Below are 21,405 nucleotides of genomic sequence, written 5' to 3'. Positions count from 1 at the left end.
GTATTGATAATAGTTTTTAATAAATAAAAAAAAAACCATTCTTGCATCTTTTCTAAATTATATGCATAACAATATATAAATTACTCTTTTTTATGGAATTCAGACATGCATGTGCTCAAACTTATTTAAGAGAATTACTAAATGAATTTTATAATTTAAAAAAAATGCATTAAAACATAAGTGACCAAGATGACATAAACTTATAAGAGCAATTCTAAGGGAATATATATTACTCTTAAAAGTGTTGTACGAGTGCAGATGGTCGAAAACTTACATACCCGTCGACCAGTTCTTGTCTATACCTATGAACGCACGCATTCGATCAAAAGTTTAAGATTAAACTATATTTAAATAATGTCAACACAAATTTTACTTTTAGAATTTATGATATTAACTTTTTAATGGTTATGCCAATAATGTTTAAAGTTGCACATGCCAGTGTTTGTTAGAATTTTTATTATTCTTATTATTTACTAAAAGGTTAAAGTGCAATCATAAATATATGAAAATAGTGAATGTTACTTAAAGTGCTATATCGGTATTCCACTCGCTGATTGTACCTAGTAACTCAAAACAAGGCTGTCATTAATGGATAATGAACTTTGTAAGTTTAAGGTTAGTTGCACGTTCTTTTAAATATTATTTTTCACATTATTTTTTAAGAATATTTATTGTGATTCTCATATGTCTATTGTTATTTTAATTTAAAAATTATTTTATATAAAATACTTTTAAAAGTCAAAATAACTTTTAAAATGTGATCAATTTATAGACAGATACTTCGACTTTTGAAAAAAATTAAAAATTAATCAATAGCAGAAGACAGATACGTGGCAGGAAAATTAGTGCAATGAATTAACAAGATACAAGTCTCACTCTTCACTCCTTGGCTGTTTGTTCCTCCCACTTCCTCATCATCTCCAAAAGAATCTCATTCCAAGTGTCTATAGGCCCTGGCAAGCACCAATGCACACAATCATGTTGCACATATTCTGGAATCCCATTAGCAAACGGGAAAGGATTCATATAAGCACCAGGATGCCCATCAGGTCTCAACAATGCTATTTTAGTTATATCCAATACCTCCAACCTAAACCCTCCAAATTGTTTGGCTTTTGCCTTTGCATTTTCCACTTCTTCTATCTCAATATGTCTTATCTCAGCATTCACTCCCTCAAGTTTCCTCTCCCCTTTTCTATAAGGCCCATTCTTTGAACAAGTACCACCCTTATCCCAAACACCTTCAAAATGAGAAGGAGAAAATGTTCTCATGATTACACCAATACCATTTCCTTTAATTACTTTTCTCTCAATTATACTATTAAGAGCAGTCCTTAAAGCCTTTCTTAATGGACCATAAAAACCAATGTTAGTACAATTAAGACCAGGATAGTTCAAGCAACCTATAACTTTATCACCCTCATAGTAAACTGAAGGAACAGAAAACCAGTGCCCAAATGAGAGCACAATCAAGTCCATTTGATCCAAATCCCTTGCCCACCTCATATTAACATGATCCAAATACATTGTATTATAATGTGGTCCACGACTTTTTCTTTGAGCACCTTCCACAAGAAATGGGGACCAATAGAAGGACAATGAATTGTGAGAACCAAAATGATAGAGTTGAGAACCTTCATGGTGCACACCTTTAGGTTTTGAAGCAGTGGTCAACATGCAAATAAGGGACTCTATTTGGTTCCTACCCAGAGAGTCCCCCACAAAAGCCACATGCTTGTTCTTAATGAGTTGGAGAAAAGTGTTAGGTTCAAACCTTGGAAGATGGCAACGACTTGGTTTCCATCTCCAGTGAAGGTAGCTAGAGTCAGGCCTTCCATTGGTGATACAATTTTGGCTTTTTTTAATCTTACCACAGGTGGTACCATTATACAAAGGACCTCTTTTGTTACGGACCCATTTGCCATTGGAATAGTCACATGGATTCTCATAAACTTTTTCCTTTTCTGGCAATTAAAAATAACAATTTAAGTCTAATAAACCGAGATGCAGATGTAGACAATGAATTTAAGACAAAATCCACTAGTAGTTATATATATATAATACATAGTTTTAATTTACAAGACGAAATATTGCATGCACACACATTACCTGGAGAGGTAGAAGAGGAAAGAGAAGAGTGGTTGTTAACGGGGATGGAATAGGTAAGGTTGTTATAAGGTGGAGATGAAGTAAAGAAGAGTGGAAAAAAGAATAAGCAAAGCAAAGCAATGGGTGGAAGAGCATAGTAAACAGAAGGATGAAGTTTCTTGGTAAGAGAGTGAAATTTGTCTTTAAACAAATTTGCACCTCTCATCTTCCAACCCTTTCCTCTTCTTCGTTTTGCTTCTTATGTGTCTTCGCCTAAGCATACCCAAATGTCATGCTATATTTCTGAAATTTATATTATTTATAGAATTTTCTCCTTTTCGTACATATTTTCTAAATCTACCCCTACTTCATCCTTGTTTTCAATAAATCAAACAACCATTACACACATCGGCACGTATATATGTATTTAAAGGTGTTAATAAATAACTATGGACCCCGTATAAAGTTAGACTAATTATACGTCATTTTCAAAAGAAGCAAACATTTAAAGAAAAATTAAGTAAGAAAGATATAAAAAAAAATTTAAAATTGTAAACATAAACATTAAGAATATTAAATTTAGACTATTCACGGTTAAAATTATAAGTTTGTTGATAGTCACGTCAATATAAAAACTATATTTTAAAACACAAAAAGAAAAAACTAAAAATGTGATTATTGTTTATATGTAAAAAAAAAAAATTCTCTATTTGTATTAATTGGAAAGAGAAATGCGAATTTTAAGTATACGTCTGAATATGCGATAAAATCCCATGGATCCATGTCCAGTTAGTAGGAATTACAGTGGGTAACTTTGAGGAAAATGTAAGTTTGAGGCACATAGACATAGCCGTGCAGTGAAATTTTTTTCCACAGAATGGAGCAATTTGAATCTTTTGGACATTTGAAGAACAAGTGTAACTTCTTGAATCCTTTTGCGTACTTAATTTGCAATCATGGAGCCCTACCAAATATAATTATTTTTCTTAATATGTTGTGAATAACATTTTTAATTAGTTTAGATAAGAATCAAATACTATTTTTATCATAAATTTCTTAAATCAATTAATGATGTGGATTTTTAAAAAATACTATTTATGTTTACCATCGATACTATTATTAAATTTAAAAATTTGTTAACAATAATATAAAAAAAGACTTCTTGAGTGTTTCGGCTGAGAGGGCATGAGGGAATGGATATGTCCTATAACTTAACCACCAAACTACGATCCAAACTCCATAAACAATTTTTGATGTTGTTAATAATGCTTTTGTTTTGGTCAAATAATAATTCTGCTATTTTCTTATCTTTTTTTTTTTTTTTGTCAACAAATATATAATGCTGCTTAGCTTAACTCAATACTACTAAAAGGTAAAATTTTAGAGCCCAAAATAAAACCAGAGCCAAACCCAAAAATTGGTTTGGTCCACGTTGTTGATTCAGATTCAGGGCCCAGGAATAGTAGCAAACTAGCAGCCTAATAAATAAATAGTAGTTCAACCGCGAAGTCCTCAACTATAAAAGATATTTAAATAATGTTAATAATACATTTATAACAAGTTAAAATTTATTAAAAATTATAAAATTATATAAGTTCTACTTTTTTCACTTTTAACTTAATGTTTCTTCTTTTTATATTTATTTTTTAATAAATTTTAATTAAAAGTACGTTGTTGTTGTTATCGTTATTTAGAACATTCTTGATTTCTCATCTTCCTCGTTTCTCCAATTTGACATAGTAAATTGTATGTCATGCATTTTTTGGCGATGCCAATTCCACTTCAGTTTATATATTGTACTATCAAGAGCTTACGGTTATGTCTAATTTGTAAAAGGAGAAGAAAATATTTAGTAATTTACACGCACTCGCATATACTTAGCGTCGTGTATACTAATTAATGCATATGCTTGGAAAATTGGAAATTCATGTACTTGTGTTTGCTATCTTCGTCGTTCCCAAAACGTAAGTGTAATGTTATACTGCAATCATTATCTGCACATAGTGGAATTGCGGAAGTTAATTTGTGTAATTTGAAGCACTGAAATAATCGTAAATTTGAAAACGTCAAATATTTGATATTCTAAGACGATTTGTGTAACCTGTCCCACGCATAAATATTGTAGTTGTCATTTTAAGTTGGATCCTGTCGTATTGCATGTTGATATCCCCATTCATATAGACATGAAGAGGCAAATTTAATGGATAGCAACCGTACTTTACAAGAATACTATACATCGAACTTTCTGCACTTTAAGATCTTGGATTTTAGTTGTTTTCAAACTAAAAAAAATTAGCACATTTTGTTAAAACTGGGTAACTTAAAAATAATAGCCGAGAAGCTCGTTGATACATGATGTGTAATGACATTTTCCCATTAGGGAAGAAGAGAACGTAAAGAGAATAAACAGAATTAATCATCCCCCTCAACTATAATTTATAATTATTACCAAAAAAAATTGATCTTTTCTAATGCAATATACTATCCATCACCAGCGTGGCGAAAAGATTAGAGTATAATGAATTAACAATATAAAGATTAAAAAGTACATCACACTTCTCTTCTTGGTTGTTCCTCCCACTTCTTGATCATCTCTAGAAAAATCTCATTCCATGTGTCTATAGGCCCTGGCAAGCACCAATGCACACAATCATTTTGCACATATTCTGGAACACCTTTAGCAAATGGAAAAGGATTCATATAAGGACCAGGATGTCCATCTGGTCTCAACAATGCCAATTTGGTCACATCAAGTACCTCAAATCTTAACCCTCTAAATTCATTGGCTTTTCCCTTTGCATTCTCCACTTCTTCAATCTCAATCTTTCTGATCTCAGCATCCATTCCTCCAAGCTCCTTCTCCTCCTTCTTATAAGGCTCAGTCTTTGAACACGTTCCAGCCTTGTTCCAATCACCTTCAAAATGAGCAGGTGAAAATGTCTTCACAATTACATCAACACCACCATTTCCCTTACCCTCTTTCCTCTCAATTATGCTACTAAGAGTAGTCCTCAGAGCCTTCCTTAATGGAACATAAAAATCCATCTGGGTGTAATTAAGATCATGACAGTTTAAGCTACCTATAACCGAACCACCCTCATAATAAACCGAAGGAAGCAAAAACCAATGCCCAAATGAAACCACAACGATGTCAAAGTCAAACCGATCCAAATCCATATCCCACCTCTCATTAACACGATCCAAATACATTGTATTATAATAAGGCCCTTCATTTGATCTCTCAACACCTTGTACAAGAAAAGGTGACCAATACAAAGAGAAGTTTGAATTGTGAGAAGGAAAGTACCAACGACGAAATTTATTGTCATTGGGACTTCGAAAAACAAGGTTTGGGGTTGAAACTGTGGATAACATGCAAAGAAGGGACTCCAATTGGTTCCTAGCCAAAGAGTCCCCAACAAAAGCTACATGCTTGTTCTTAGTGAGTTGCAGAAAACTGTGGGGTTCAAACCTTGGAAGATTGCACTCACTTGGTTTCCATCTCCAATAAAGATATCCAGAATCAGGCCTTCCATTTGGGATGCATTTCTCACTTTCTTTGATTTTACCACATGTAGTAGCATTGTATAAAGGGCCTCCTGTGTCACGGACCCAATCTCCATTTGAGTAGTCACATGGGGTAGGATAGGTTTTCTCCTTTTCTACAAAAGAAAAAATATATATATAAAAAAATTAAGTCTAGTAAACTAACGTGCCCTTAATTCAAGGCAAAACAAAACTAAAGTAACTTGCAATTTTATAGTTTTAAGCTTTAACAAGATGAAATGATGCATGTGTATAATTAGCATATATATATATATATATATATATATATACCTGTAGAAGAAGAAGGAGGAGGAGGAGGGGAAGTAGAAGGGGTAGGAGAAGTAAGTGAAGGGTGGTAGGTGAGGCTGGTGGTGGATTTGGAATGTGAAGTAAGGGAGAGAAGGTAGAGGTATATACAAAGCAGAGTTGTGGGAAGAAGAGCATATAGAGAGAAGGGAAGAATTCTCTTAGTGAGGGAAAGAGATTTTTCTTTGAATGGTTTTGTGCTTCCCATTTTTCAAGGCCTTCTACTTCCCTTCCTTCTGCACCCTGTGATGACTCTTTTTTGTGTTGTCGGCTGAGAAAAATGGCTTCTTTCGCTGTTTATCGCATCATGAAAGTCAAGAGAGAGATTTGTTTATTGTGTTATTCATTGAAAAGAAAACCATTGTTGGATCTTAAGGGTGTTCTAATTTCCTGAGTTTGATAAATTCTGTTTTGGCTTTTTACTCATTGAAGGCTGGCATTCAATCATTGTCCCCATTGCTGATTCATTGCAGAGAGGACAGAGGATAAGGTCACAATCTGCAACGTTGTTAAATCATATAAATGAATAAATGTCATAAAAAATAATATCAAAACTTGTTAATCATATATGTATTATTTCCCTTGAAAAGAAATTTCTTGAGTCTTTTTTTTTTCTCCTTTTCTTTTTAGCTCCTCTGCTTTGATTGTCCCCTGCTGTGGTTTTTTATTTTTATTTTTTTTTAAACTTTCGTAAAAGTGGTTTATTCTTTGTGTTGGAAAGCCAAAAACAACGTGAGTCAATAATCATTTTGTTTAGGAGCTTTATAGAGAAAATAAACGTAGACACGTAGCTGATGAATTTGGCGTGACAGAATTGTCTTGACCCGAACATGGTCCATGGTTTCCTGTTTGCAAACAGACCACACAGGACAAATTCAAAAGTGAACTGTTCGAATTCAAAACCACTTTATCTAAGAGAAACTAAATTTATAATAATAATAATAATAATATTTGTTATGATAAAAACTTTATATTATAAAAGACAAATGTTTGAGTTTATTGCGTAAATTACACAACTCTTTATTTTTCGTGTGCGACGCATACTCAGTTTACTGGATGACTTGGACCATCAAAGCCATACATTTCTTAAAGAACTTATATTGTTTATATTTTTTAAATAAACCTTTAAATTGATTTTTTAAAAATTAATGTGTTGTCATATTAATTTTATTTTTGTGTATAAAAGTAGTTCATATGAAAATATTACCACCTTGATTTTTATGTTACCCATTTAAGAAGTTTTTGGAAAATAATTTTGGGAGTATTTTTTATATTTTGAAGAATTAATTTAATAAAAAATTAAAAAATAATGTGATGATACACTAATTTATAAAAGACCAGTTTGAAGATTTCATCTATTTCTTTTTTATTCATAAATTTAGATTATTTTTAAACGAACAATTACAGTAAATCCCAAGGGAGAAAATTAGAAAATGTAATATACGCTTGTTTCTTAATATCAAAACACGAGTCTCCTTGTAAGAACTAAGAAGTCAAAATTGCTGGGATAATGGTAGCCACGTTGGGTGAGTTGTTCACGTAGCTGTACATTTCAGATCTCAACACAAAGTTGAGTTCTTTTTTTTCATAGTAACGAAAAATTAACTAACACGTGCATCGAAGATGTAAATATTATATATATGCTTTTTCGTATTGGGGGTGTAACTGGTTTCATGAAGCAGTCAACTAAAATGTTTTTTTTTCTATTCCTTTCAATTGTAATTTGAAGAGTTGAAATTTTTAATGTTGTCTGCTTTCATTTCTCTCTTTTTTTATGGCATGTTTATGTCCAGTTCTTCAGCATGCAATTTGCAACAAAATAATTTAATCATCATTTGTTTAATATATAGAGAGAGAGGTAGACATAGAGAGAGCTCTCACATGGAAACTTGAAAGAACCATAGTTTATGGCAACTATATCGGCACATGCATTCTCTTCTCTTCCATGAGGCTTCCATTCATCATTTATTAGCCACTGTGTCTGAGATTTAATTTTCATAGGATGTTATTCTAAGTAATATTATTACCGCTACTCCTTCAAAAATAAATGTGGGGTTCCTGAAGATTTTCTGTCACTTTCTCGAGAAAATAATGTCTCCGTTGTCGTTATATAGGGTGTTGTATGGCAAGTTCTCTCTCAGATGAGGGCGCTTTCTTTGAATTTTCCCCATTTTTTTTATTCTTTTCCCCGACTCTATTTTTTCATTTTATAATCAGTTTTTAGTAAATTACATTCAACTATTCTGCATTTTTTTTAAAATGACATGGGTATGTTGAGTAATTAAAATATGGGTCTACACTATTTTAACTTACATGCGTATGATAAAAAATTTCCTTTTTAAAATTAATTATACGTGTGAAGATAATTTTCACGCTCGTATCCTAATTATATTTACATTTCAACTGTAATTTATTTGTCAAAATTATTTATAAATAAATAAATTTTGCTTTGGTATTATTTCTGTCGTAATACATCCTCAAATTAGTGATGAAAAAATATTATTTTATTTATTAATTTCTTGTGATTTGATTATTTAAATTGTCTTTTATTGAAAAATAATCAAACACTTGACCGAAACATATACATATTTTGATTTTAAATATTTAATTTTTTAAAACAAATGAAATGTAATAAAAAAATTTAACATTATTATTAAATATATAGATCAACTCAACTGACAAAAATTATTACAGTTTAAATTGCAATTTTTCTATGAAAAAATTGAGATATCTTTAAAAAATACAAAAATATAAAAAAAATTTAAAAATCTTCAATGATATATATTTTTACTTTAATATCTAAAAAATCATTTTTTTATTTTTAAATACTATGTAGAAAAAAAATTCCTTAAATTGTAAAACTTGAACAAAAATTAAGGAGAAGATATGGGTTTATTGATTGTATGGATTTCTCATTCCTTCAATTGGTCCGTGCCTGTCGGTTCAGCTGCGAGGTGGGACGCAAACGCAGGCTTTGATTGGATGAACCACGTGACTCGTGACTCTCGACTCTACTTTTGTGCCCAAACTTTACCCATATGTGTGGCTCACATGAAATTAAATTAATTTTCTTAAATGAAGTTTTTATATGATCAAGTTATGCGAAAATAAAAATATTATATATGTGACCCACTTTTTAAGTTAGTGTGTTTTTCTCTCTGTTTACGTGGAACGTATCAAACAAGAGTTTGGCGTAATGCCATCTATTCTAAATCCAAAATCTGTACCTCTGTCTACAGCACAATGTCCCACTCGTTTAAATCAGTGGCCCAATAAACAGTGTTGCAAGGATTATAGGTAATTTTCATTTTGTGGGAACCTTTTCTGAAAATGATGTGGTCCACTCGTAATTCTTCTTTGCTTGTTCTAAGTTTTAAGCCTTCAATAATATAATGGAATTCTTGTGTGAAAGTCCTGCAACAAAATAATATCCTTTTTTTTTCCCTAACACCATAAGTATTAACCATGCGAGATAATAGAAACTGATATTTTCAGTATGGTGTAATTAGGTACAGGACCATTGCCCTTTTTAAGTGAGTGCTGTTAGAAAGATTAATTTTATATTTTCAAAAGGTTCCTAGATTAAATGTCTAACTGTACTTACAATTAAAGAATATTAAATAATAAAAATATTACAACTTTTCACAGTAAATAAACAAAAAAAAACATACAAACTCAAAACTAAACATAATTTAACAATATTAGAAACTCTAAATACAAAAAAAAAAGTAATTTTGTTTTTGGGCTTGCTACATTGTAACAGTTGTTTTGGGCTTGATCAAACCAATCTATAGTAAAATAGGCCCACATTGCTAGAATTCTACCATTATAATGACCAAGCCTGGTCTAAGGAGTTAATCGTGAACTTCGAAAAAAAAAAAAGTCACTGCTTTTTACACTTCCATTTTTTGTTTAAATACACCTCTCTCTTTTCTTTTTCATGAAATTACTTTTATCTCTTTTATACTTCTTCAATCACTTTCTTGAAACATTCTTTATCTCCTTGGATTTACAAATTGGATGATTGAATGAAGAGAGTAACAGGAATTGAGACTAGAAATAACAGATGCCAGAAACCCTTCACAGCAACATGAATGCTGAGAAATGGGGAGTTCAATGGATACTAATGAAAACAAAGTATTTGCTGTAAAGAAATTATATTAATATTTAAATTATAAAATGAATGATAAATAATAAATATTGTAAATAATTTATAAATTTTATAATCACTTTCTGTTAAGTAAATTTATTAGTTATTGATAATATTTAAATTTTATTTTATTTATTTTAATTTAAAATAATATTTTTTATACAAACGTTGCAAGCATAAGTATAATCTATTGAAATCTAAATAATATTATTTTTATGATTTATTTATATTTAAAGAAGTTTTTGTAAAATATAAAAATATTGTTATTTTTTTTTGTTTTACTGAGTTTATATATATTTTTATTACAATTTACCTATTAAATAAATTTTTCTTCGAATAAAAAAGTTTAATTTTTTTATATACACATATTTTTTTATTACAAGATTTAATTGTAATCATTTATCTTTTATTCAAATTTTTTTTTTTTAAATTTATATATATTATAAATATTTAATTTTAATAAATTTTAAATAAATTTTTATTTTTGACAAAATACTCCAGATTAAAAATTCGAGTATATATATATATATATTAATTATGTTATATTATTTTAATTAAATATATTATTTTTCTTTTAATTTCAAATTAAAAAATTAAAAAAAATGTTATGTATCAATTTTTCATTGTCATTTAGTATTTGGCTACTTATTATGTAGATTCATCTTGTCACTTTCCCAATTTAGTATTATCGTTATTCGATCGAGTCTTACGCAAGACAAAGTTATTGTTAATAAATTATTTATGTGTTTAATTATGCTTATAATTTTTAAATATTTTTATTTAGAAAATGATTGTATTAAGATACATTTAACACTAGTAATATTTAAATATTTGTTTGCTATTTATACTTAAATTTTATTTGACAATTATGCATTAAATTTTTGTATTATTATATTACTTATATAAAGTTATATAAATATATATTTTTTTAAATATTTTTTTAAAACAAATATAATTATTAGGTACAAATATAGATATGCAAATACTTAAAAGATATAAAAATTAAAGTTACTATTTATACGAATAAAGAATTGAGTCCGAATATTTTTTTAAAACTATGTCAGACCTATCCATTTTCAACCAAATCAAAATTAGAATTCATTTGGACGCAACAGGTGAAACAATAGTGAGTTATATTTTCGCAGGGAAAAAATATAATAATGTTGACTCTCCATCTTAAAAATTTGACTATGTGATTATATTCTGATCTCGTTTTTGTCGTTAAGGGAAAAGAAACATTACCAAGATTATATAAACAATACTGTTCCTATTTATTGGACACAACAAAAGGATTTTTTATTTTTATTTATTAGAGAGTCCAATGGGGCACATAGAGAAGGAATAAAATCTTTTTGATGTTAATTGATGTAAAGAATGGAGGCAGGAAGTTTCTTGATAAGTACAAATCATCAAAGAAACTTCGCTAATAAAACCGAGGCATCTCTGTGCTGTGCTTTGTGCTAATGAGTGCTAAAGAAAATGATTCCATTTTTTCTTATAAATGCTACTTGTCTCAATTTTATTGTATAAATTTGATTTGATCAAAGAGTCATTTATTTATAATTCAAACACTAAAAGAACTAAATTGAAGTTAAAACTTGCAAATGAGACTTACATACTAAAACACAAAACAAGTAAAATACAAAAGTCACATGTTAACTTCGTAGATACTAGATAGGCTACATGAAATTCCAAATCTCTAAAAGGCAACCATTACCTTTTAACATAGAGGAATACTAGAATTTATTCCTTACTGAAACTCAATGTACCATGATGTTATTCAATGACTCATATAATTTGGGATATATGCTTGTTACCATCATCATTCAAAAATAAATAATTTATCAAGATATCCATTTCAAGGTAGAGAATTTTCTTAGGCACCAAGTTCTTCTAAAAAAAATATGGTTAAAAAGTTTATTAGAAAAATGCATAACTTTCTTTTCCTTGACAAATCGAAAAATCATTTATTAACTATAGTTCAGGATACACCAAGCCTAATTGGATGACATTTAATCTTAAAATTGAACGCATTCAATTTATTATTATTATTGTAAATATTTTTACTATTTCCAAGGTTCATAATAGACAAATACTACATTAAATTTATTTATAAAAGTTATACTTAATTCATTAATAGTTATTCTTTATAAATCAAATTAAAAGCAATGTATTAATTAATCACTGTTAGTACACAAGTCATGACACATTTTCAACTTTATGTCCATTTTTGGGCATAAATGCAATAATTGATTTTGTATGTAAGGGAATACTTTTTGACTGTGACATTGGATTTCCAGAGTATGCACAGAACCAAGAAAGACAGCTCAGTGCCAAACGGACATGCAAAACCGAAGAACAACAAAGCAAAAGACCGAGACACAACGGAGAGGCCTGAGCCAATGCTTGACAATCGTGCAAAATAATGGACTAAACGGTTGCACAAAACCTGCAACTCAATGAAAAGTCACATTTTACTCACAGATTCCACCTTCCAATTAATTTTTAAAAGGGGCACTTTAATGAGTCCTCAATGCCTCCTTTTATGTCCTAAAGATTTCAGTTTCAAAATATTTTTTATTTTCATCCAAATTCTTATTACTCCAGTCAAAAGTTTAGTAATTTTAATTTTCAAATTCTGAGTCAAGTGAAAAAAGAGAGATTTTGATTCTTAAATCTTTATAGTACTAGTAGCCAAAGAAGCAAAGGACAAAGAGTGTGCCAAGGGTAAACTTTCCTGCATGTTGAAAGGTTACATGCTGAAATGGGTGTCAGAGGCTATCCTTGTGAGATTCTTATTAATTAAAATTTTACAAATACAAGTAGCATTGGTTAAATAATAGTAAGAAAAATAATAAAAAAATTATTTTAATTATAAAATATGAAGATCTTTATTTACTATAAGATTTATATTAAATGGAGCACTTATTTATTATTCATATAAATAAATATATTAATTTATTTAAAATATAATATATATTTACAACGTACAGTTATTAATAACTATTCTTAATACATTTATTATTATTTTTATAAATAAAACATTAGGTAATAAATAACCTGAGTTTAATAAAGGTGAAGATGCTTTTTGTGAAATCTTTATCATAGTTTGTTTGCAGAAGAAAGGAAAAGTAGTGTGTTTAAATGTTAACACTACAATAATATTTTAAGAAAAATGGGATTAAAATAATACAAATATAAAGCAATGGCCACAACACAGGGCAATTCTGTTGCATTGTTGCTTTTGCTTTTTTCCACATCTTCAACTTTGTTTTTGTGATTCCTTGGCCTCTAAGTGGTTTTTGGGAGCATTTGCTGCATTGCATTCCATTAAGTTACTGACAAATGTGTTACTCTTGAACTTGCTCATTGTCCTTTTGTGAATTCTCCACTCCCAAGAGAGAAGACATAAAGTCCACAGTTTGTTCTTCTTTCATTTTCCATACATAACATTTATTACTTTCTTCTCTTTGTCCCTGTTCTCATCATCCTACCTTCTGCTTGGGGGAATAAAAAAGAAAAGTGTGTTTTTCAACTGGGTATTGTTTGAACTTTGAACCTTGAACCTTGTTTTTCTTTTTCTTTCTGCTTTGTTGGGTTCTGAGAACTTTGGGGGTCTTGGTTGTTGTTTATGGTGCATTTTGAATTGATCAAGTTTATTGGTGTCAGAGAAGTAGAATGGCAGGACCTGGAGGAGCTGCACCACCACCAAAGCAAGAAGAGCTTCAGCCACACCCCGTGAAAGATCAACTTCCAAATGTTTCATATTGCATCACTAGTCCTCCTCCTTGGCGTGAGTTTACTGCTTCATTGAACCATTTTTATTTTATGCTGCTTTTTTTGTACCTTTTTTTTATGGATGATTATTAATTGGTAATGTGATGCTTCTTTTCATTTTTTTTCAATTGTTTATGGAAAAACTTTAGTCTTTTTTTTTTTCTGGGGTATGAAAAGTATTTTTCTGCTGTGCAGGAGTGGTGCATTAGTCTTTTATGTTTTTGGTGGCACTCTTTTTAATTATTTAATAAATAGGGTACCTTCATATTCGCTGTGATGATTGAGTCTAGAATTTTAATGCTAATGAAGCGGAGGCTATACTACTTGGTTTCCAACATTATTTGGTGATGCTTGGCACAACCGTTCTAATACCAACCTCTCTAGTTACTCAGATGGGAGGAGGAAATGTAAGTATTGGCAAGAAAAGAGGGATAGTAAAAGAAAAAGTGATTTTCAATGAGCAAATACCCATTTTAGTCTCTCAAATTGAATGTGTCAATTACTTTAGTTCATGACTTCACAGAAATCTCAATTTAATTACTCACTTTACAAAACATTCATTTTTGTTCTTTTTATATTAAAAAAACAATGAAAAATGAAATAAAAAAGGACTAAAATAAGTGATTTTTTAAATAATTAAGGATTAAAGTAAGATTTTTATAAAGTCAAAGACTAAAGTGATCGATATTTACAATTTGAAGAACCAAAATGGGTATTTACAGAATTTTCATTGATGATGTGTGTTTATTAAGTCTAACAAAGCTGCTTCTATAGGAAGAGAAAGCAAAAATGGTTCAGACCCTGTTGTTTGTGGCTGGCATAAACACATTTTTCCAAACATTATTTGGGACTCGTCTACCTGCAGTTATTGGAGGATCCTACACCTTTGTGCCAACTACCATTTCAATCATTTTGGCTGGTCGCTACAATGACATTGTGAATCCTCAAGAGGTTGCTTCGTTATAAACTTGCTTGTTTTTCTCTGTTTTTCCATTTTAGTTATGTCACTGTCCTTATTTACCTGAATGTGATACATATGCAGAAATTTGAGAGGATAATGCGCGGAACGCAGGGTGCACTTATTGTTGCTTCGACCCTCCAAATTGTTGTTGGCTTCAGTGGCCTTTGGCGCAATGTAGTGAGGTTGATTCTTGTCTGGATGCTTACAATTTTTTTCCTTCATCTTGTAGGCACATTGCGCCTTCTCGGATTATCCATGCAATTCTTTTACTTTTAGATGTTAAGAGATGTTTCCAATTTACTTGTTTAAGTTAGCTCTAGTTCTTTTATAATGCGTACTAATCCCCACTTCATTTGGTAATTACCAATTAGTGATCATAAATTTTATGGAAGTCAATTGCAATTACACTGAGAGATTGAATTTTTTTCATTCTGAAAGTTATTGGCTCATTTTCTGCCTTTAAAAATCATCTTGGTGAATAATTTGCTATATTTTTGCTTAGGTTCTTAAGCCCTCTCTCTGCTGTTCCCTTGGTTGCTCTGTCAGGCTTTGGACTTTACCAATTGGGCTTTCCTATGGTATTGATATTTGTAACAAGATCTACTCATTTTTTTCCCTACATTTATCAATTATAATTGGTATGATTCACACTCTCTTGATTATGGCTTTGAATTTTAGCTTGCGAATTGTGTGGAGATTGGACTGCCAGAAATCGTGATCTTACTAGTATTTTCACAGGTGATTTATAATTGTCATGATGCTAATTGCTTCGTTAGGTACATTTTTAAAAATAACCCTGAGTACTTAACTCACCTCAGATGAAATTTCATTAATTATTGATGTCCTTTTCTTTACTCTCTTGAATTTAAATATTATGTTCTAAAGTAGTAACTTTATTTGTACAGTACATTCCTCATGTGATGAAAGGAGAAAAGCCCATCTTTGATCGATTTGCAGTTATATTCTCAGTGACAATTGTGTGGATTTATGCTCATCTTCTCACTGTGGGTGGAGCTTATAAAAATGTAGCAGAGACAACTCAGCGTACTTGCCGAACTGATCGTGCTGGAATTATAAGTGGTTCACCTTGGTAAGGTCCTGTGGTTTTTGTAATAATAGAAATGGTTCCTTCTTTATGTAGCAGTATATTTTGGAGGACCAGTTGATGACTCTTGAAACTTGTGTTGTTATTTGGATCATCTTAAAAGACAACAAAGAATGGATTCAATTTGGTTAACTCCCATGTATTGCTGGTGATAAAATGTATTAATCAGGATTAGAATCCCATATCCTTTCCAATGGGGAGCTCCTACATTTGATGCTGGAGAAGCTTTTGCTATGATGGCTGCTTCATTTGTTGCGCTAGTAGAGGTTTGTTTATTTTTATGCTTGTGAACTAGATATGTATTATTAAACAAGTGCAGTAAAATTTGAACTTTGTCCCTTTTCTAGAAGCTCATAATTGTGATTGGCATTTTGAACTTTGTCCCTTCATTTTCTTTTTCTCTCATTTCTATGCAGTTTGTTGATTAGTTATATAATGGATTTTGATTTCTTACATACATTTCAATTTTTTACAGTCAACTGGTGCTTTTATTGCTGTTTCAAGGTATGCTAGTGCAACTCCACTGCCACCTTCAGTTCTTAGCCGTGGGGTTGGTTGGCAGGTAAACAGAGTTTATGAATTGAAAGTATTTTTCCTAAGGGTGTTCACAGGCTGGGTATACCCGACTTATTGAACCTATACCAAATTAAAATTAACGGATTGGGTAATGGAGTATGATCTGATTTTAAAGTTATGGACCCCGATCATTCTTGGATCACGTATTGAGCCAGCAACTTGATGAACTTGATTCAATTTAACAGTATATATAGAAAATAAAATATTACATAATATTCGTATTTTAATATTTTGATGTATTTTTTTAAATTTAATTTTTTATATAATATAAATATTAATATATTTTTAAATTTAATTTCATAATCGTTTAATTTTATAGATCACAAATTTTTCTATTCTTTTATTTTTTTTAAGTATAGACTCGATTACCCCTGTTCATTATCAGGTTGGGTTGATTCAAATCACGTCAAAAATTGAGAAAAAATTGATCCAATCCAACCCCACCATTTTAATTAGGTTAGGTAAATTTTTTCACCAACTTCCCTCTAAATTTTACCCCACTTTACTTCTCGCTATGTAATGTCTAAATAATGATTTTTGAATTATTTTGTAACTTGTAAGTGGCAAAAAGAATGTCATCATGTATAATTAATTATCCATATCATGCCTTGTCAGCTGGCCGTCTTCTGCTTGCTCTAGAGTTTGTCATATTTTTATTTTACTTTTTGTTTGTGCTCATCATTAGTTGCTATCTCCTATGAATCAGGGGGTAGGAATTTTGCTATCTGGGATCTTTGGAACCGGGAATGGATCATCAGTTTCTGTGTAAGATTCTTGTTCACAACTTCCATGTGCTGGAGATATCATTTTCTTAGCTGGGATATTGAATCATTATAAGAAATATTCTTGGCTTTTCCCCAGAGAGAATGCTGGACTTCTAGCTTTGACACGAGTTGGTAGCCGAAGGGTTATTCAAATATCTGCTGGATTCATGATCTTCTTTTCCATACTTGGTAAGCTCATTAGGCTGGTAATTTTGACATGATTTTTCTCCTCGGTACACCAATGAAATGCTATGTATGTAGGGAAATTCGGAGCTGTTTTTGCTTCAATACCAGCGCCAATAGTTGCTGCTCTATATTGCCTTTTCTTTTCCTATGTGGGTATGTATATGATCAACTCAAGAATCTGGTTTCTCAGTCATAATTTCAGTCAAGTATTGTTGTAGTTACTTTTGTCTTTTTCCTTACAACACAGGTTCTGCAGGCCTCAGTATCCTTCAGTTTTGCAATTTAAACAGCTTTAGAACTAAATTCATCTTGGGATTCTCTATTTTCATGGGCTTCTCTATACCACAATACTTCAATGAGTACACAGCATTCAAGAGATATGGTCCTGTGCACACCCATGCCAGATGGGTATTTATTCTTCTATTCTCTCACTCCTTATTGTTGAGTGTGCATTGTCATTCAAACTTGAAAGCACCTTATCATGTTTTATTTTTTCCTTTTCGCAGTTCAATGACATGATCAATGTCCCATTCTCATCAAAAGCATTTGTTGCTGGTTCTTTGGCTCTGTTCTTGGATGCCACATTGCACAAGAAAGACAGCCAAACTCGTAAAGACAGAGGCATGCACTGGTGGGACAGATTCCGTTCATTCAAGACAGACACAAGGAGTGAGGAGTTTTACTCTCTACCCTTCAATCTAAACAAGTTTTTCCCTTCTGTTTGATTGGATTGGACCATGCTGCTAGAAAAGTTATATGGCAAACCCAAAAAGATTTGCACCCTTCAATGTCTCGTTGTGGGTACCACATGTGATCTATGACTATGACTTGGGAATCCTCAATTTCTTCATTCTTAACTATAAATCAATGTAGTAGCAACATGAATATCTTCAATTTTGCCTCGGCTTCTTTCCTGTGAAGCTAATAGTTAATTCTATCATATCATTTGTTTTTTGTTTCTTTTTTATGCCATTAGCAGTGTTAATTCAAGTAACTCTTAGTGGCAATATATATGTTAAATTTGCTAATACAAGAAAGAAGTATCTGTCTTTTACATCATGCAATGAGATGGAAGGGTTAGGGAAGCGTACAGAACCCTGTTTCATAGGAGATAGCAAAGAAAATGATATCTAAATGTGATTTAATAAAAATGATATCATACTTTTTAATATAAAAAAAAAAATACACATTGACGTAAAAGATGTGATTTAAATGAATTTATATCTAAGCCAAAGACTTAGAAATAGTGATGGTAACCAAACCCCGTCTTACAGAGACTTGTTCAACCTCAATTCGAGTTTTACCCAAAAAAATTCACTACATATAATTTAGATGTTATTGAAATACATGCACATAAAAAAATATATATTGTCATCTAAACAGCATTCTCTAATTATTATTAGGTATTAATTAATTTAGTGAGGGAGAGACTGGAGCGTGGTGTTAAATTTTTTTAAGTTTAAATAAATTACTGGTTTATAAAAATATTATGATTTTATATTTTAGTTTCTATCAAAAAATTTATTCAGTTTTAATCCACTAAAAATACAAAAAAATGTAATTTTAAAATAACATATTTTTTTAATTAAATATAGGAATTAAATTTGAATAAAAGTTTTATATGGATTAAAATAAAAAGACTTAGTATTTTTAGAAATTAATAATTTATTTAAGCTTTTTTTTAATATATTGAAAAATTAAGGCAAAATTATTCTTTTCGTCTCTTAATTTTAAAATAAAATTCACTTTCGTACTTTTTTTTTTTTTGGTTCATTTTAGTCTTCTAACTTTTAAAAAAGTTTTAAATATGTCTTTTTTTTATTAAAAATCCTAACTCCATTTAAAAGTTTTGTCGTTCTATGCAATGTGCAATGTGTTACTGTTCAGCTTCTTCTTTAGATCTTTGATTTGGGTTTCTATCAACTTTTCCTCTCTCTTCTTCCTTTCATCTTTATCTTCTTATACTCAAAAATTATCTTATTGCTATTAACACCAATCACTCACCCAAAATCCTAAATCATAAACAAATCAACTTTCTAAATATTCATTTTTCATATTTGACAGTCTAGGTTTATTTTCATATTATGTTTTAAGCTTCTAGAATAAAGTATTTTTGTTAATGAAAGCTTGAGAGGTCAGGGAAGTATGAAAAATTAATCAAATGAAAAATGAGAACTTTTGTTAGATCTACCGAAGATGGAATATGGGTATTAGAAAGTTAGGTTATTTATGATTTGTGATTTGGAGTGTTTTTTAGTGTTAGTGGGATGAAGTTTTGAGTATAAGAAGATGAAAATGAAAGGGAGGAGGAAGAAGAAAAGGTGCCAAAAAGTAGATCAGAAATATTCTTTCTTGTTCCTTTCATCTTTATCTTTTTATACTCAAAACTCATTTTCTTGCTATTAACACCAATCACTCACCCCAAATCCTAAACCATAAATAAATTAACTTTCTAAATATTCATTTTTCATATTCGACAATCTGTATTTATTTTCATATTATGTTTTAACCTTCTAAAAAAAGTATTTTTATTAATGAAGGCTTGAGAGGTCAGGATAGTATGAAAAATCAATCAAATGAAAAATGAGAACTTATGTTAGATCTACTGGAGATAGAATATGGGTATTAGAAAGTTAGGTTATTTATGATTTGTGATTTGAGGTGTGTTTTTAGTGTTAGTGGGATGAAGTTTTAAGTATAAGAAGATGAAAATGAAAGGGAGGAGGAAGAAGAAAAAGTGCCAAAAACTAGATCGGAAATATGAAAAAGAATATGCTAAACAATAAAACATAGTATATGTGTCACAAGACGACAAAACTGAGTTAGAGTCTTTAAAAAAAAAAAAAAAACCTGCTTGAAATTTTTTTAAAAGTTAAAGGATTAAAATGAACTGAAAAAAAAGTTAAAGAATGAAAATGAATTTTACTTTAAAATTAAAAAATGAAAACAAAATTTATCAAAAATTAATATATATCTGATAAGTAAATGTATATTTGAATATGATATTGATTTAATAAATTAATTCTAGTTAAAATTAAGTTAGATTAATAATTAATATTTAAATTTTTATCTTAAAAATAAGTTTACAGTAAAATTTTATATAAAATGCTTAACTCAACTCATAAGTTATATAAAAGTTATTTTTAGAGTTACATTTGAGAAAGCAACTTAATAAAAAAATTAATTTATTATAAAAATCATTAAAAGAAATTTTTAAAAGTTGATTTTGATAAACTATTAAATTTATTAAAATAAATTTTAAAAAAATTATAAGAGTTATGAGTTATTCCTGTAAATTCTTATAAATGCTCACTTATTACAATTATATTCACATTTATCCATATTTAAAATATCGTATAAAATGTAAAAGTTTATTCAAACAAACTTGAAAATATCATAACTATGGAGGCAATAAACAAAATTTACAGTCTTGTAGTACTTTTTTAACCTACGGTGGTGCTTACTTTTTTTAATAATTATTTTCTCTTTCTCTTTTTCTCTTGTTTATTTTTATTTAAAAACTTAAAAATAGAAATGCTATCATAAATACTGCATATCAAGACGGATTACTAAATATACTAAATATCATTATTTCAACAGAAAAAAAAAATACCACTGAAAGACTGAAAATTTTCCCAGACAAAGTACAAGATCTAATGCAAAAACTAGATTTGGACTATGTGCATAAGTGTAAAAACTTCATAAACGTGATTAAATATAAAAGTTATAACTAATAAAATTAAAATAAATTTAGTTGTTTTTGAAATAAACTTCTTGTAAATTTTATTATAAAATAATTCTTTAAAGTTAGAATCAAAAGAATGTAAAGACATCCCAAGTATGATAATCCAGTTGATGTGGTACGCTAATTAATTAATTATTCAAGCAATTTAATTTAATCACTTGGCTTAGCTAAAGTTAGAACAGAGAGCATCAAAACGAGAAG

General features: G+C 29.8%; 3 protein-coding genes across 3 annotated transcripts; 1 reads left to right on the top strand and 2 right to left on the bottom strand.

The window, feature by feature from the left end:
- Positions 1-879: 879 nt before the first annotated feature.
- Positions 880-2,316, bottom strand: LOC113870417 (protein ALTERED XYLOGLUCAN 4-like). Its single transcript, XM_027507007.1, has 2 exons — positions 2,109-2,316; positions 880-1,966 (listed from the first exon to the last, which is right to left on the bottom strand). The coding sequence occupies exons 1-2, from the start codon at positions 2,312-2,314 to the stop codon at positions 880-882; spliced, it is 1,293 nt and encodes a 430-aa protein (XP_027362808.1). The 5' UTR covers positions 2,315-2,316.
- Positions 2,317-3,421: 1,105 nt separating this feature from the next.
- On the bottom strand, positions 3,422-6,260 carry LOC113869640 (protein ALTERED XYLOGLUCAN 4-like). Its single transcript, XM_027506070.1, has 2 exons — positions 5,926-6,260; positions 3,422-5,750 (listed from the first exon to the last, which is right to left on the bottom strand). Exons 1-2 carry the CDS (start codon positions 6,146-6,148, stop codon positions 4,639-4,641), a joined length of 1,335 nt encoding a protein of 444 aa, XP_027361871.1. The 5' UTR covers positions 6,149-6,260; the 3' UTR covers positions 3,422-4,638.
- A 7,066-nt stretch (positions 6,261-13,326) lies between these two features.
- Positions 13,327-18,354, top strand: LOC113869420 (nucleobase-ascorbate transporter 7-like). The gene is made up of 15 exons (XM_027505739.1): positions 13,327-13,437; positions 13,762-13,883; positions 14,177-14,274; positions 14,642-14,818; positions 14,910-15,010; positions 15,331-15,406; positions 15,507-15,566; positions 15,734-15,918; positions 16,103-16,199; positions 16,409-16,495; positions 17,216-17,274; positions 17,371-17,462; positions 17,535-17,612; positions 17,707-17,867; positions 17,966-18,354. Exons 2-15 carry the CDS (start codon positions 13,769-13,771, stop codon positions 18,182-18,184), a joined length of 1,605 nt encoding a protein of 534 aa, XP_027361540.1. The 5' UTR covers positions 13,327-13,437; positions 13,762-13,768; the 3' UTR covers positions 18,185-18,354.
- Positions 18,355-21,405: the final 3,051 nt, after the last annotated feature.

Source organism: Abrus precatorius, unplaced genomic scaffold, assembly GCF_003935025.1.
Source record: "Abrus precatorius isolate BTA unplaced genomic scaffold, Abrus_2018 Scaffold6, whole genome shotgun sequence".
In the NCBI taxonomy this organism is placed as follows: Eukaryota; Viridiplantae; Streptophyta; class Magnoliopsida; order Fabales; family Fabaceae; genus Abrus; species Abrus precatorius.
This window is presented reverse-complemented; position numbering and strand designations above follow the sequence as displayed.

Excerpts from the sequence above, each read along its gene's own strand:
- LOC113870417 (XM_027507007.1), bottom strand. The coding sequence starts at position 2,314 with ATGAGAGGTGCAAATTTGTTTAAAGACAAATTTCACTCTCTTACCAAG. Across the intron at positions 1,967-2,108 it reads TCCTCTTCTACCTCTCCAGG|AGAAAAGGAAAAAGTTTATG; the intron begins TAATGTGTGTGC and ends TTTTTAATTGCC.
- LOC113869640 (XM_027506070.1), bottom strand. The coding sequence starts at position 6,148 with ATGGGAAGCACAAAACCATTCAAAGAAAAATCTCTTTCCCTCACTAAG. Across the intron at positions 5,751-5,925 it reads TCCTCCTTCTTCTTCTACAG|AAAAGGAGAAAACCTATCCT; the intron begins GTATATATATAT and ends TTTCTTTTGTAG.
- LOC113869420 (XM_027505739.1), top strand. The coding sequence starts at position 13,769 with ATGGCAGGACCTGGAGGAGCTGCACCACCACCAAAGCAAGAAGAGCTT. Across the intron at positions 15,011-15,330 it reads CTTTGGCGCAATGTAGTGAG|GTTCTTAAGCCCTCTCTCTG; the intron begins GTTGATTCTTGT and ends ATTTTTGCTTAG. Across the intron at positions 15,407-15,506 it reads ACCAATTGGGCTTTCCTATG|CTTGCGAATTGTGTGGAGAT; the intron begins GTATTGATATTT and ends TTTGAATTTTAG.